Below are 18,022 nucleotides of genomic sequence, written 5' to 3' on the forward strand. Positions count from 1 at the left end.
CAGAAATTGACTTTTTTCTTACAAGAGTTTCATCAAGGCTTGCAAGCTCTCTCTTGATTTGCAAAGACTGTCGTCGAAATGACTGGTGAATCAGGAGAATTATATGTTGCAAATAAAGTTTCCTGACGCTTGCGAAATCTTGTCTGGATGATTTTATTTTCCATTTGTTTATCGTGTTGGCGAAGTAATTCCATAAAGCTGTAATCACTTGCCTTAGCATTATGCAAAAGAGACGTTACGAAGTCTCCCAATTTGACATCATTTTCTGGTGCCCTGTCACTGCTAGAAAGTTTTACAAGATTTGTTGCTATATCTGTAGTGTCTATTGATTTCAGCTTTTCATTAATGCGGTCCATTAAACCTTGAAAAATGGCAGAATGTTCACCCTGCTCAGACTTCTCAGAACTAATGTAATCATCACTGCTTTGGGTGTCTATTGACATCCATGTTCCATCTGAACATTCAGTCTCTTTTCCTTTGCATGTTTTACCTCCATATTCAAATTCTTCTTTGCTTCCTTCAGCTGGCAGGAGGGATGGAGGCTGGTTGATGGATATTTCAAGCTTGTTGTTGTCTAAAGTTGGAAAATCCATAACCGATCCTTCCGATGATTCAAATTCTTTGCTGTGTACAGGTGACAGTGGAGGTGGTGATGGGCTGCGAGATCTATTTGCATTTTTAATGCTGCTTAAGAGATCACAGTCCTTAGCTGAGTATGTACATGCTGCTGCTTTCACAGAATGCCTGTTATAATTTTGCAATTGGTCAGCACAATACTTAGGAGAACTACATGCTTTGTTCACCATTGTCTTAATACATCCAATCGTTACAGCTTGGCATGACAAAGAATGGAAATCTTTAATACAAACAGACAGAGGTGGTAAACAAGTGTTTGGCCTTTGATTTTGTAAACAGCACCTTTTCGTCAGCACATGTCCATCGCAACTGCAAAATGAAACGTGAACATCCTCTTCAGTAAGGGAACTGGGAGTTTCAGAGTGGACCAAATGTGTTTGCTTGCAACTGCAAACTATAGGAACATTTTCATCTTGTATTAAGAATTTTAACATAGCCAGAGTCTGTTGCCAGTGATATGAACAAAAAGACTCCAAAACTTTGTTTAATGTTGATTTTCCTTTCTCCAAATTAGCTGTTTCCTCTGAATTTGCATCAGCTGTTGAGCTTGAACTGAAAATGAAAACAAATCAAAACAAAATATAAATTACAGTAAAACACCACATCTAATGGTTTTTATAATGGTTAAACTCAAACCTAAAAACCTGAAGTTTACAAAACAGTTCTGCTCTATTTGCACTATTCAATCACACTTGCAAGTGTCACCAGCAATGATGTGCACCTCATCAGTGACAGCACTACCATTAATAAAAATAATAAGGAAGAAATTAGGGGCAAAAAGAACTATATATATAATTACAATAATGTTAACTTTCTGATATTTCAAACTATTTTAGCCGTTAATGAAGGAAAACCTTATCAAGAACCTGGTGAGCTTCATATTACTCCCATTTCACTAACTGAGGCACAGAGAAGGTAAATGACTAAGGTCAAGGTTGTGGTAGAAGAAAGAATGGATCCATCTCTCCCAAATCCCACTCTCAGATATTTAAATATCCAAGTGTATTGAGTGCTTTTCAGGATACACTTGAAGATATTTCTAAGGACATTTTCATTTCTCTATTTATTTTTAAAGAATACCTAACGAGCTAACAGAAAATGGGAAAAACAGCCACTTGCTACTGTTATTGTTCTTTGAAGGTAAAAGTTTGACTTCCAGTTTTCAAATAAATTGCAGTGGTGCGTCACAGGCTCTTCATTGTAATATATTACACATACACACACACACGTGCGCGTGCACACACACACACACACACACACACACACACACACACACACACACAGATTCCTTAGTTAAACAAAAACAGAGAATAAGTAACTTCTGTGATAAAGGTTAATATCCTTTAAATCTCAAATACAGGGTAGGCCTATATCTAGATAGGACTGTTGAGCAGTTGTTCTCAAAAATATTAACTAAAAATAAAATAACTTATAAAATACTATCTTAACTATTTAATCAATTTCTTATAAATTATTAAAACTAATGGCACTACTTACCTAATCAATCATTTATATTGAAAAGCTGAAAATTTTCCATGGTAGAAATTAATACAGGTATTTCTTCAATTAAATACAAAATCCTTATGCTGGATAGCAACTATCAACAGATAGTTAACACCTAGTTCAAATGTTTTACTGAAATCAATTGCATGAGCAGAAAATGTTAGAAGAATTCTGTTTTAGAAAAGTATATATTATTTAAACATATCACCAAACTCTGAACATGACACTAACTTTTTTCCCTATTATCCCCTGTAATTTTTTTCGCATTTAAGCCTACACTTTGAAAAAAATTTGTTTTGATTTGGTTTACAACTATATTGATCAACGAATGAACATATTTAAAATTTGATGTGCTGTATTTATATAAAGTTACCTATTCATTAACACACACCCAGAATTATTACATCAATAATAACTTTTAGCTTCAAGTATCTTAATAGAAATTATTACATACAAATTTGTATTTTTATTGTCCTACACAGATTTTAAAGTTTAGAGCTTAAAACCAGCCAACACTACATAATAATTCTTTGTGTTTTTTCCTTCTCCTGTAATATTCTGTATGAAATGGTATATATTCAAAATCAAGCATCTAGGTGATACTAACTCATAAAAGTGCAAGATAATTGTGCTGGTACTAGTTGAAATTGCGATTATGCTTAAACTGAAATCATTAAGTCTTAAAATCCTCTTTGCACCTGCAATCTAAAGTAGAAACAGCATTATTCAAGGGAATGTCATTGTCAGGATTTAACTGTTTTTGAAATACCACTACTCTGAGAAGAGTCTGACTTACTCTTAACTAATTCAGGAGTCACAAGGTGCTGAAATGTATCAACACTTGTGAAAACAAAGCTTATTCTAGTAATACAATAAAGGATAAAAAGGATTGCCCTCCCCACCACCACGAGTTTAATTAAACAATGTTTTGAAAGGTCAACTGGAAAAATTAACATGGCACCAGGTCTTCATCTTCAATATTTTGTTTGTATATCAAGAGTAAATTTTTTAAGTACTAATTTGCTAAAGATAGCTACGGTACAGTCTTTTTTAAAATGAATCTTTAAACAGGTACCTTTCTGTCTGTCTAGACTTGCAAGGTAGGTCTATAGTTTCACTGGAGAGCTTTAATTGTAGAGAATCTGTATCCATAACTGCTACTTAAAGTCTGTTCAGTGGTGAAAGAAACTTCTGGAGCCCTACAACCTTCTCAAAGTCAGTAACCAAAATTTCCACAGGCCTCAAAACTGTTTTGCATTTGCTATGTGAAGATTAACTTGTTGTATAAAGGAATATCCTGGTTATCACAGACATACTGGACATTTCTCTAAAACAAAATCTTTCCTGGTTATCTACCCCTGTGTGACATCTGTGATCTGCTTTCCCTTAGCGTGAATTAGTTTCTAAAGCTGACAGACAACTTAACTTCACCTGTTCTATTGCAATAGTACCACATTCCTCACGATCTTCCAAGTTTGTGGAAACACATCAAGCCCTTACTTAATCACCATCTGGGAGCAGAGCTTACTACACAAACAAGTTCAAGCATTAAAGCAATACATTTTCCTTGAAGTGTCTTTCTGAAGAGATATCAATATATTTAAACAAACTAATTATTTGTAGCTTTTCAATAAAACTATGGAATTATACTTCAGTCTCCTGTAATTCCTTCCTACAGCGCTTTAAATTTGCGTTATCATACAGTAGTTTAGACTATCCTCAGGATAAAAGGCTTAAACAATAATTTCATATAGGGAAGAGCTATCACGTTCACAACTGCACGCTTCCCTCACAGAACTGTCTTACACCTCCTCCAAATCACAGACAGAAAGATGGCTGGAGAGAGCGGGAAGGAAACGGAGGGGCTGAGGTGAGAGGACCACTACGCACTGCTCCCCCCGTACCTTTGTGCAAGGCATCACTGCAGACAAGGGTTAACATGGAATGACACTATTTCCTTTCTGGAGGACAGGGGTAGTTAGTGACACGGAGCGAGGCTGGAGTCCAAAACTGGCACAAAGGCAGTGACATGATAAGGTTCATTACCAGCCTTTCAACATATTATTTTACGTATAGAAGAAGTAAAACTTTGCCTGCTCCACAAAAACTATCAGCAAAGAGCTCTATCAGACGACTCCCAAAAGAGGTCCTTCCCTAGAGGTCTGTCTTCTGTCATCTCGAGCCAGAGATAAGATAGATCAATCTAGCAAGTTCTTTACAGAGTGGGAACAGGAACAAAACCAGAACAGAAAACATACTTTCAAGTACTCATACGAACGGCATAAACTATTATAGAAATATAAATCTGTCTTACAGAAATGTTTGTTTTCTGACTTTACTAAGTAAATAAATACCTCAAAAAAGCTATATCTTATCCATAATGTATCATTTTTAGCTGCAAACTAAAGGGGGTAACTGTTAGAAAATTAGTTCTCTGAATTTCTTCTCCTTAATGAACAATGAATCAATCTGAGAAAAGAAACCATCTTTCCTTAAAGCTACTATTTCTGATGAAATTCTCATAGTAAATTAGTAATTATGTGCTTAATTTGTACAGTTCTTGATCTTATGCCACTGCTAATAAACTTGTGCCTCAGGAATAAGTCAAATAAGTCAGTGTACAGGTTTTTGTTTCTTTCTTTTTTTTACTGAATGAGCAAATCAATCACACATCAGTGTTGTAAATTTATGTGCAAAAGCATTGAAGTGCTTTACTACAAATTACAACGTAGAAACACGTTAACTAAACAATTAAATTCATACAATCAGATTTAGGAATATAACAACACAAAGAAGAAACAGAATTACAGTACATTTACAACACAAGACAAATACATGGAATTCATTAGAAAATATTGTAATAAATAATTCATGAATTATAGTGCAATTGATTTATGCATAAATATAACTAATTGCCTAAAAATCAGTTGTTAACAAAAATCTGTCAAAAATCAAGGCAGCCACAGAGTTTTACTAAATTACTGCGACAATGGAAATACTGCAATTAAAAAACAAATACAAGTATTTGTACTGTAAACAACTAAAAAAATCAGTCTCACTAAAGTTAATATACAATTTAATATAAAATTGTCATTAGCTACCAGAAATGGTTTAAACAGCTTTACTGAGCAGTAGTTCTAAAAACAGAGGCACTGTTTTTTAATATAAAATACTTGAGAAACATTCAAATAAGTAGAAAGCATGTAGGGCTTGCTTTCGCCTTCATTTAAAAGTCTGCTGAAACAGGAATTTTCAGAAATTGTCAATTACTAAGTAGTGACTGGTAACTGAATTTATAAAACAGTTCAAAATGTATAATTTAAATGACAATTAATGAAATACATAGGGGTTGGGGAAGGAGAATTTACACATTTCCCTGCCTTTCCTTAGTTGTGTAATTAAAGGTTAGCCTAATAATTAGAAACAAATAATTCTGTTCCTTTAAACACTTACAGGTTGAGTATCATCTATAAACTATCAAAAAATATTTTAATTACTATTTCTGACCAAAAAATAAATACAAGTACTAAAATGTTGAAAATTAATTATAATATTACATACAAAACTACTGAGTACTGTTAAGTCAATAGTAAAATGATCCCTGATTTTATGAATCCTGTTAAATTTTTGGTCAGGTCATCTTTTAAATGATATAAAAAGAGTACTGTTACTTGCCTTCAATATAAAGTTCTGACTCAAATTTCTAACATTGTCTGAGGAGTAGAAAACATCAGTATGGTACAAATAGTAGGCAATGTATTGAAGCCCCAGATTTTTGCAAGTAAAACTGTATAAAGACAGATGTTGAAACATTTACGTTTTTTCAACTGCATTTTTCAGTGGGGATATATTCACAAATTATTCCTTCTGGTCCTCACAAAATATGGCTTAATTCTTTTAAAATGAAAGATGACCCTGACACCTGCTCTTCTGCAAACTCTTTTTCAGGTACACTTCTGCTTAAAATCTTAGAATCACAGAATCTGCTGAGTTGGAAGGGACCCGTCAGGATCATCGAGTCCAACTCCTGGCCCTGCACAGGACACCCCAAGAATCACACCATGTGCCTGAGAGATTCATTCTGTAATATGCAAGTAAACCTTAATGACTGAAGGAGATTCAGTGTAGATCTGAGAGACCAAAGAACTGAGATATTGGTTGTGCAGTTTCAAAGGATTATTCTGTTTTAAAATGGAAGTTGTTATTTTTTTAGTAGCGTTAATAGATATGGGCTAGATTTTACCATCAGTATTGCAGTACGCTCTCCACTGAATTTAATGGCAAGTTTATCTATAAATAAAATTACCTGATGTGGCCCATATGTATCCAATGTACCAATTTATTTATATAATTAACCCATACACATGCAAATTTAAGTGGGGAGAAAAATATGTGCATGTGTACGACACGTATAAAAGTTGGAGAAAAGTCTTCTTCTATGCCAAATTAGATGCATACAGAAAAAAATACATGTGAGAGGAAAAGGGCATTGATGTTCAGTAGTGAATGTATGAAGCAAGCCCCCATTCATATGTAGACATGTTTTTGATATTACATAAAAAAAATTAAGTGTGATAAAAAGTCCAATGTAAATACTTTGAAATTTATGTAAAAACTGCAATATGAAGGTAATTGGTCTCCCTTAAATTCTATTAAAAGTTATGTATTTAAAATGAACTAACTTCTAACTACCAAATTTATAAAGACTTTATATTATTGAAAGTTCAAAACAGCTTCACTGTTCAATATTTGTATTTCTATCAAGACCCTGAACTGCAAATTTGGTTATTAGCAAAATGATAATGTAACTTGGTATTCATTTTGATAAACTGAAAATGTTTTGAAATGTCACAGCAGCAAATACATTACAGTTACAGTGAGGTTTTTCAATAGGAGTGTGACACAATCCTTAAATAAATTTTAAGTAGTCATAACATCAACTAACCAGCACGTTTAAACAAAAAAAACAAACAAACCCAAACCATTCTTAAGCTCATTCTGTGCACATTATGAACATGCTCTAAGTAGCATTCCAACTTTCTTTTTAAACCTTACAAGTTACCTTAATCATCAAACTAAAAAGGAAAATTATGTTAAAGTTTAAATTATTTTATGCTCTTAGTATTCCATCTTATTTCATATTTAATAATTCTATAACTACAGTAATTTCTCAGATTTCATAAGTGTACACTTTGTAAACACCAATTTCTTTCTAAACAAACAACAAAATTTTCTTAAAATGATAAAAAAATGCAGTTTATGCCTGCTAAACACACATTTTTAGTAATGAAATGTTTTTCTTACTTGTATTGGATATTTAAGTAACGATAAACTTTTTTTTTTTCACAGAATGTACTATATCCTACTAATACTTCACAAATCCACTTCCTTGTAAGGAACTAGCCTTTTTTTTTTTTAAATCCACTGCTTTGTATAATCTGAGTTACTTACAATTTATTGCAAGTATTCTGTGAACTATAAAGTCTGCTAACCCTCGGTTGTGTATTTCCATAATAAGATGGATAATTGAATGGGTAAAGTGGTTCTCCACCAATTAAAAATTATGCTTCACATGACAAATACTTCTTTTCCCAAAACATCTTTATGCTATTGACTACTAAATAAAACCTGAATCTTTTCACCTATTTATACAAGGATTATATTAAATACACACTATCAGAATTAAGTGAGCAACTCTATAATTCTGTCCACAGTGAAAACCCTGAATAAAACTATTTTTCAAAAGGCATGTATGTGGTTTTTGAACTGTATAGTTTCACGTCTTCTGTCAGAGTGAGCATATGTATTTCTCACGTAGTGTGTGTATACAGACATACATACACACACACACAACAATTCGCTAACAATTATTCTACACAGGCTTGCTACTATTTTTGCAGCTGCCAGTCCCTGAATCTGTCATATTAAATAAGCCAGTATCTGGTAATCGGAGTTTCTTCTTCGGTGGAGTCTTCAACGTTCCAGATCTTTCTTTTACTTTATATTCTAAAGTGCTGTGAGGTACCCCATAAATTCCTTGTGCTTTGGAAACACTCATTTTCCCACTCATTACCATTGCAATTGCTTCTTCCATTATTTCGTGATCATACTGCCGATAGCGGCCACGTTTTTTTCTTGGTTGCTTATTATCTTTACGATCCAAACTATCTTCTGTATTTTCTGAGGTTCCATCTACTGTCCCATTCTTAGCATTAAGACACAAAGGAGAGAGGTCCCCATGCAGAAAGTAGGAGTCAACACTTGAGTGAGTTACAGGTCCAGAACATTCAATTTTGTTCTGTTTAGGGAGGATATTTTTCAATTTTTGAAGAGCTGATCCTTCTAAGACTGAGGAGGTTTTAGAAACGTGGTACATAACATCCAGAAGACCAGCAGTATCAGACTGTGGTTTGGACACAGAACTTATTCTTAGCTGAGGAATTTTTAATTGTACAGTAGGACTTGAAGTTTCATATTGTAGATTTTCACTTTTTTCTTTAAATTGAGTGACCATTCTCTGTAGAGTTAACTGGTGGAGGTAACTGGAAGCTGTTGGGAATTTTAATTCTGAGGTTTCAAGTAGACTGAGTTTACTTTTTTCTGTGCGCTCTGCTTGAGCTCTTGCCCACAAGGCTACTTTTTGTAGGACTGCACAAGTTTCTTTACTGTCTTTAAATGAATAACTATCATTGAAATCTCGAGTTTTATTTTTAAAAGGTGCAGGCTTTCCTGCTGGTAAGGCTTCTAAGTGGAGAAGTAAAGTTTTTTGAGGTATGCCATAAAGTATGCCTGCTTTATTTATGTCCAGTGCTCCAGACTGAATGTCTTTCAAAGCTTTTGAGAGCAAACCATCTGCAAACTCAGCACTTCTTTCCACATAGTCCTCTCTGTTTCTGTGTAGTCTCCTGGATGGATGGAATGAAACGATGGTAAACTGATGTATGAGAGACTCTCACACAGCTATGGAAGGGAAGGGTCCACTCCTTTATTATACTCCTTGCTTCGGTAACATCACTGCTTCTGATACTTTTTAGTCTTTGAGATGTGGTAGTTAAATGATTATCCTAGCAAACTTACAGTTCTGGTAGGACAGTACGTCAAAAATCATACGGTGGCTTCTACAGCAGCCCTTCCAAGAACTTTATATCCTAGCTCAGTATTGGATAATAGTCTCATGTGCTTGTTATTCCCTTGTTCACATGCTTGCAGAGCAACACTGTTATAATTTTAGTTATACAATTAACGTTCCATTAAATACCCAAATCCTGAAGGAGTTTTTGTTAGTAGAAACGTGACGTTACCGCTAAACAAGTAATAAAAGAGTCAACCCCCTCATAGAAAATTTGCAGCAATAAGTACATAACTACACACAAACATCCCAGACTTACACAAAACTAGGCTTTCTACAACAGTAAGATAAAAGTGCTGTTGTTAACAATCAAGTCCATTTTCGCAAAATAAGACACAGTTTAAAAAACTTCTAGTCACTACTTACAGCTCACTAGTTACAAAGTCATACTCATTTTCAAACTTCTTCGTATGAGTAAATTAATAAAATGCACTTCTACATCATTCAACAAATACTGCTACTGTAGTCCTATTTGCAATAAGTTATTTGGTAAGACGTACAGGTGACAAAAAGGGTCCTGCTATGGCTAGTGGATGGGAGGATGCCAAGATCATAAAATCCAACAAAACAATGCATTTCACTAATTTTGTGGTAGCTTTCAGCAGATGCAATAACATTTTCCATGCTGAATAAAGACATTTAACCATTTGCCACCACACACCATAGTCAGAACCATGATGTAAGTTTAAGTACGATGATTAAGAGCTCTCTCTCACGCGCTTGCTCTCTCTCTTATTAAGGAGTTTTATAGATAATAGTCATTTAACTTGTTCATGTTAGTTGAAGAACATTTTACATCTAATTTTTAACATGGTCATTTTTGTCCAAAATTGAAGTTTCCTAAATAAACTCTAAAAGAATTATTTGCATTTTCTTCTACTATTCTATTACTTTTAATGTGTTATGTAATCAATTTTCAGGTAATTTTTAGTAACATGAACTAAAGTTTGGTGATTGTTCTGATAACTTTTCTTTAAACAGAAAAAAAGGAAAAAGACAAATGAAACATATGATATATACATAGACACACACTTATGAGTGACAAAAATTCTTTTGAAAGCAAAATAGGAACCACATGTGTGTGCCAGTATATACAAGTATGTTATGAACATAAAACCTGACCAGAGAAGAGAAACCCGGATTGTCTTTTAGATAAGCCAAAGAGAGTCCTAAATGTTGCTTACCCAGACACTGAGTTTTCAGAACACAATGGATCATATTTTGGTTCTTCCAACCTTGCGCTTTTCTTCGTAGAGAGATCTAGCACTCCATCCCCTGCAAAGAACGAGCAGTGATGATAACAGTGGTTTAAGGATCTCAAAGATTTTGTTAAAAAATATTTTTTACCTATGGTACAATTTTCAAGCAGCTACTTTGTTTTTTTAAAATTTCTGACACCATAATCCGTTAACAATGTCAGCCATCAGCAAATGATTTTGTACATTTCATTTGGAAAAACACTTTTTTAAAATATGGAAAAAAATAAAAAATAAACCCATTCAGAGAGAATAAAATCTAAAAGAATCTGTACTAAACAGAAACTTGACTGCTTTCCTTAAAATCACGTATGCATCTATATTGCACTGTTTGCTTTCAAGGCAACCAAAACAATGCACTTGATATTACTATTATTATTATTCATATTTACATACTGTAAACAAACAAGTCTGATGCTGAAGTTAAAATTCACCTAACTAAATCCTAGGCTTACAGGACAATTCAGGTTAATAAGGATCTCAGGAGGCCTCTAGACCAACCTCCTGCTCAGAGCAGGGTCAGCTATGAGACCAGACCACGTAACTGGATAAGCAGGTAGTACTCCAGCAACTGGGAAGCAAGCTTGAGCCCAGTACAGGGTTTTAAGAAAATGAGACCTATGCCATTAAAGGTTTAAACAATTTATTTATAGAGATTCCTCCTGCTGCCTCCACATATATGCAATAATGAAATTAGAGAAATAGGAAGAGGTGGGACTCTGGGGTGGAAGTCTACTCTGTTAAGTCGCTGGTAAATGCTAAATTCAAGATTTATAGCTGGCTGTTGAAGTCTGTGAAGCACTGAAACAGGAAAACACACTTTTTAAAAATCAGTATTTAAAAACACTGAAAACTAAAGAAACTAATTAGCACTTGAAATACTACTTTTAGCTTAAAGATTTTTCTTTAAAAAAAACCCAACACATTTTAATCATACTTAAATCCCCTGAATATATTTAATTTCATACCTTTCTTCCTTGGTTCTCTGTTTCAAACTTGGGCTGTTTTGTGTGCCTGAGTTCTGCGAATTCAATTTTCAGTTTCAACATGTAGCTCAACATTCAACTCTACAATCACCCTCATACTACCCCTTATTACATTTACAGTGTCATTTTCATGTTACTGCTTATTATTTCTAAAGCATCAATCAACTGTATATATTTTCCCACAGCCTCAGATGCAGACATGAGGCACTGGTTGAAGAATCCAAATGCGAACAGCAGAATAAGATGTCAGGAAAATTGTTTGGGTACCTCCCCTTTTTACCAATAATGCAAAGAAATAGAGTTCTGTGTAATAATCAAAGCCAACTATTTGTTTTGTACTGCTTTCTAGACTGTTCTTCTGCAACTATTTTGTGGAAGAAGGGTAGAGAAAGTAACATCATGAGTCAGCATTAGGAGAAAAATATTTATAAACATGCCACTCGTCAAAGATGCTCCTTTTCTTCTGAATACATTTCTTTCAAAGTCTTCCTTAACCCTAAGAACGTTAAAGGAAGGACTAATGTTAATCAACCTCCCTGATGCAGTGATGTTAAAGAAGAAAAAGCCAATTAAAAACACTACAGAAATACTCTACAGGGACTATTTGGCCCACCAAATACTGAAGCTTGCAGTGTCCCCAAGTCCTGTGCAAGACAGATTTTGTCTGCTGTGTTCTGTCAGTCATACAAAGTACATCTTCCTTTCTTAAGTGTTTGTGTGTTCCCTTTCACAACAGTTTTTCCATCTGCAATTGATATTCATACGCAATATGATAAAGTTTAGAAGAGATCACTGGAGAAAGTCACTGGAGAAAAAACTACTTCAAAGTTGACAACTCATAAAGTAATGAAGAGCTAATAATTTCTAACCAATTTACAAAAAAAATTTCTAGCTAACTAGATTTTTAGGAAAAAAAAGCCCCAACAAACAAAACCCAAGGCTCTTGTAAAATTCCATAATGAAATCTAACCAAAATAATTCTCATTTCCAATCTTTCAGAATTGACTTTGACAATACAAGGCTAGCAATAAGTTGAAAAATGACTTAAAAGGACACAGTACTGAAAATGCAGGCTTCTGAACCCAAAAATTAGATACACTTTGGGCCTCTAAAGGGTAAGCAGAACTGAAGTCATTTCAGATTCAAGACAGTTCCTCCAATTCAGCAAATGCATTAATTAAGTACATGACACTTCCCTGAAGACAATGCTTTATGGGAAGATGATACTCAGTAAAAAGAACCATGTGAGAAATTTGATATCCATACAAAATATCAGATAAAGTCACTGTACTCCAGATTTTTATTCAGTGATTTCATTTGAAATAAAAAAAAAAAACCAAAAACAAACAGAAAGCAAAAACCAAACCAAACCAAATCACAAAACAACCCTCTCAAAAAAACACCTCCAAATGGTAGGAAAGTGAGAGCATTTGCTATAAAGCCTTAAAATATAATAAAATCCCACCTAATGAAAGGAACGTATGTATATATACACAGTAGTACCAAAGTTCACTTTGGTACATTAGGTATGAGACCAAAGAGTTTGCAAAGGGCCATCCTGTATGTGGACAATGAAACTTGAAAACTTGTTACTTGCAAGGTAGGAGTAGTTTTCTCTAAACTGAGCCAGAACTTTTTACTATTTCTTATCAAATCTCTCAAAATAGGTATTAAAGCAAGAATTCTGAATAGGAACTGAATGATACCAGGAACAGAAAACCCACTCTCTTAAGTGGTTTTAATAAAAGCCATGAAATTACTTCCACTCTTAGCTAAAGCCATGACTACTAAGATGACAGTCTTCATAAACAATACTATGTAACACTGGATAATATAAAAAAATTCTCAGATTTTTTCAGATATGCTACTCGTGGTCTTCTAATGAAGCTATTTCTGTGCAAATTAAATCATTTTGATCTTCAAAGAAATGGCTCAACCTCTGCCCTTTGCTTCTCAGCACCAGATTATCAGGTAACTAAGACATAACTAAGTGTGATCAAAGTTCATCTTCAAAATAATCAGGACCACAATCATTTGAAACTCCTCCAGACTAGTGATGCTAGAGAAACAGGGAGGGGAAGGGGAAGCAACAGAAACCATATGGGTCAACCTTGAGTTCTTACAATTGGTATTTCTGCACTGATTTTAGCAAATTTCTGGGTTTCAGGAGATCTTTCACTAGCTACAATGAACTTTCTTACTGGATCAGATAACCTACTCTAGTGAGTTCTCAGTATCCAGAGATGGCAAGCACTCTACTAGTGTGGCCACCACTTGCAGCTCCTTCCTCTCCTACTCTCCTAGTAGCTGCTATCACTGGCTTAGGGATCTCAGAGATACATCCCTGCCTACTCTAGCTTTGGTTTCTGCCCTTGGTTCTGTTAGCTGTGAACTTGTCTAAGGCTCTTTGTGAACCCACTGACACTGTCCCTCTTCACAACCTCCTGTCACAGCAGTTCCTGGTGTTTACAAACTGCAGGTGTTTACAAACCTGCCTCCTCCTCTAAGAAGTTTCAGCAAGCCTTCCTTAGTTCTAATATAGTGAGATTTAGTAAATAACAACTCTCCCTTTACCTTGCCCACACACACACCATAAAGGTTTTTGTAGCAACAAAACAACAGTCTTGCCTTCCATACCTTTCCTGATGGTGTCTTGCCTTTTGCTGGCTATTTCCTGTGCTGCTGCACACAGAAACTCTTTTCATGGAACTGTCAGTAAGAACATCAAAGCCTTTTATTAATTCTTAACTACAGCTTTGACTAACAACTTTTTGCTGACTTGATGTGGTATTTTGCAACACGAAAAACTGCTAGATGTAAGCTGTATGGTCAGGTTTTGGGTGTCCACAGCACGGTCTTGGCAGCATCTGTCAGGACAGGCGAGGGGCTGCCCTGTGCTGGACACAGACGGTCCTGGCTGGCTCCAGCAGACCCATTGCAGGGCATGGCTGATTCAGTCATTTGGGCTGAATCTCTGTGAAATCACATTTAAGAAAGGGGAAAAAGTGCCAGATGGACAGAGAAAACAGGAACCAAAAGAATGAAGAAAAAGCAGAGGAAAGCCCAAAGGCAGAGAGAAACCATTAGGTACAGACTGTGGACACTGCACACCCATTACCCTTGCACCAGAGGGGCGGGCTCTGGTGGTCACAAGGGAACCTGGAGCGACACTGAGCCTGGGAGAGAAGAAAGGCAGTGTTGTAATGTATCTTTTTGTTTCTACTACCTGAATTAAAAATTAAATATTTATTTTAATAAGCAATAATTTGAGTTATTTTACCCAAACAGAGTCTGTTTTGCCCACGATGGCAAGTGGTAAGCAGTGGCCATGTTCTTAACCCATACGCTCTCCTTTCTGTTCTTCCCATTTTCTCCTCTGTGCCATTGTGTGGGAAGCAAGCAAGTGAGCATCTGACAAGGAATTTGGCTGTGAGACACCCTGGTAGCCAAGGAATATACACCTACTTGCCTCAAAAATGTACCTCTTTACGGTGTCTTTTTTGTGCAGAAGTATTATACTGTTTCTTGAATGTATTTCCAGCTCATGTAATTTATCTTTGTGAACACAGTATGTATATCTTCAAAAACATAGTATTTTTCCCAATACATATAGCAAAAACAGGATCTTAAGAAAATAAAAGGTTATTTTCAGTAATGTTTGGAATTCTTTCAATACACTGCCAGCTTTGATGTCTTCCAAACTATGATGGGTCAATGAAACATGGGAATTATGAAAATTTTCTTGCACTTTTTGGCTATGTTTATACACTACCATTGTTTCTAGAAGACCTAGAAACAAGAAAAACCTTGCACAGTTAAACTAACAGATTATACATTTGTACGGCTTCTGACTCTTGTAAGTCACCTTGCTTAGAATCTTGAGAGCTATCAACTCTCCCCTATCTATATCAAGGGAAAGAAGCCTCTGCATCAGAGTTAGCTGCTTTTGGGAACATTCCTGAAAGGGCTCAGCACCATGACTGCATGAGGAAATAAGTTGCTGTAGGATATTTGAAGACTGTTCCTCACTCACCGTTTTACTCTGCAAGGATGCTGCTTCTTCATTGGCTTAGTTTGGAGGACAAGCAATGTTGCAAAAGTATACAATTTTGGTTTTTTGTTAGGAGCAGTGCATGAAAAACACATTCTCTTTCACTGTACAGAATATTCTTTTCAAGGCCTGGACAGCCTTATGAGTTACACAGATGAGGAAAAAAAGAGCAAGATACAGGTATTTCTGGAGAAAGTTGCTGCTAATTTACAGATGATTGCCTGATTATTTACCACTAAGGTGCACAGGAATTAAAGCATTCTGCTAAATTACCACTTCCATATGCAGAGGAAAGCAGAGGATAATTGGAGACTCCAACACAAGTCAGGTGCCAAACTGACATACCTGGATACCAGTGCTTAAATACTAGTATTCAGTACTAAATGCTTCAGTACTAGGAGTGCAATGGGTTGATCTTGGCCAGTAGCTAGTCCCCAGCTCAGCTCCTCTCTGTCCCCCTCCTCAATGGAGGGAGAAATAAGATGAAGGTCATCAAGATAAATACCAGGATATCATTTGCCAGTGACCATTATAGGTAAAATGGACTTGAGGAAAATTAATTTATTGCAAATTAAAATTAATTTGGATAATGAGAAAAAGACAAAAATGAAAGTGCTTCCCCTACTCTACCTTTTCCCAGGCTCAACTCCCAGCTCCTCTATCTCCCTAACCCCCAGGTGGCATAGGTAGGATTGGTAATGGGTATGATTCCTCTCTACAGCTTTTTCCTCCTCACACTTTTCTCCTCCTCCATTGTGGGTTCTCCACAGGCCACAGATCCTTCAGGAAATATCCAGCTGCTCCAATGTAAAGTCTTCCACAGGCTGCAATGTGAACAAATACCTGCTCCATAAGCTGCAGTGGAACACCCGCTTCACTGTGGCCCTCTCGCTGTGCTCCATGGAAATACCCACTCTGATTTCTGGAGCACCTCCCTTCCCCTTTCTCTCATCTTGTTGTTCACTGTGCTGTTTCTCACTCCTCTGCCTGTCCAGCATTTTTGCACTTTCTCCCTGATGTGCTCCACTTGGGTCTCTGTTGCAGAGCTGGCTGTGCCTTGCACAGGGAAGCCCTGACACATTCTTGTAGATGCCACCCTACAGTGCTCCCCAACTACTAAAACTTTGTCATATAAGCCCAACATACAGGGGTATCAGATCTGGAAGTGACAGACGTAAGGTTTTTTTGGAGTGCTTCAGAGATGGCCTGTAGGTACTGGAGGAAAGTAAAAAGCTTTCTTCAATGGAGAACTTTGGTGGCAGAACCTTCTTTCAGTGTTGAGCTAGCACTTAGCTTGGGTCTGCTCAGTGCAAAAGCAACTGCTTTGAGTAATCTGGAAAACAGTTTACACCTTCCTCTCAAGTGCAAGAATCACTGCCATAGTAAAGAAACGAGACTGTCTGTTTTACTATTTAGATCATTGATTTCAAAGACAACTACTGTAAATACAAAGCAGCTGCCTAAACAGAAAATGAACCTAAAGCATTTATATTTAAGTCATTATCTGCTTAACAGGATTTGAATTGAAAAGACTTTAACCTTGAGGATCCAGCAAATCTGAACAAATTTAAACTTCCTACTCTGTTATTGCCACTTCATTTGGAAATCCTAACAGGAATTACAATTAGCAAATGGTAGGAAGAGTTGCATGACAGTTAAACAATACTACTAAGAAGGGAATCCTGGTATAGCTTTTATAAGTCTCCAGACTGAAGAAGTATACTATGTTAGATACAGAACTATATATTTTTAAAAATATATCCAATTAAAAAACCTTCATAATTTCCTACTGTAAGCATGTGACACTTCATTATAAACAAGCTTCCTTCAGGCAAATACAGAAGTGAGAGATAGGCAGAATAATAACACATAGTCTTTGACAAAAGCTAATTGAAATACCTTTTTCTTTAATCTTTACACATAGAACACAATGCAAATAAAATGAGGAAGCTGACTTTTTTCATCTTGATCTTATTTGCTTGTGCTGCCATCACTACAGTGAAAAGCTAAAATAGCTCAAAATTGGTATGTTAATGGGAAACAGGAAGCACAAAACAACTTTCCTGATAGGTATGATGTTCAAGCCACCTTTCTCCAACTACAGTCTTATTTCATCAGCAGCTCTAAATTTCACAGCAAGACCAGTACCTTGAACATCTGCAAAGCGCTCCAGCAAACACGGCAGTTTCAGTTCTGAGAATCTACAGTATCTTATATAGTTTACTGTGTAAGTTGTATTCTGTGTGCTGAGCAACTATTTTAGCCTAAGCTGTTTCACTGAAGGTGCACATTTCTAAACTTGTTATTTAGCCTGATTGTAAAAAAAAAAACCTCCAAAGATATTTAAAAAAAAAATTTAAATAACTTAATTTCTCTATATTTCAGGGTTTTCTTAGATAAAAGATTAATGGATTTTCAAACAGTTGTGGCAGCACAACCTTCTTCCTGTCCCTGCCCTGTT

At 35.7% G+C, this 18,022-nt stretch overlaps 1 protein-coding gene across 9 annotated transcripts in view; it reads right to left on the reverse strand.

Annotated features, from left to right (window-relative positions):
* The window catches only part of LCORL (ligand dependent nuclear receptor corepressor like), an 84,252-nt gene that overhangs the window by 20,414 nt on the left and 45,816 nt on the right, over nucleotides 1–18,022 (reverse strand). For 4 of the 9 annotated variants that reach the window (XM_032685409.1, XM_032685412.1, XM_032685411.1 and 1 more), the window contains exons 6-7: nucleotides 10,453–10,543; nucleotides 3–1,188 (exon numbers count right to left, since the gene is read on the reverse strand). In XM_032685409.1, coding sequence (XP_032541300.1) covers nucleotides 33–1,188; nucleotides 10,453–10,543 — 1,247 coding nt within the window. In that variant the 3' untranslated portion in view covers nucleotides 3–32. Of the gene's footprint in view, nucleotides 1–2; nucleotides 1,189–4,778; nucleotides 9,045–10,452; nucleotides 10,544–11,263; nucleotides 11,326–11,492; nucleotides 11,546–14,147; nucleotides 14,220–18,022 lie in introns of those variants that run through there. The other 5 variants (XM_032685414.1, XR_004356607.1, XM_032685410.1 and 2 more) reach the window with 5 other exon arrangements.

Source organism: Chiroxiphia lanceolata, chromosome 4 (genome assembly GCF_009829145.1).
Source record: "Chiroxiphia lanceolata isolate bChiLan1 chromosome 4, bChiLan1.pri, whole genome shotgun sequence".
NCBI classification, from domain to species: Eukaryota; Metazoa; Chordata; class Aves; order Passeriformes; family Pipridae; genus Chiroxiphia; species Chiroxiphia lanceolata.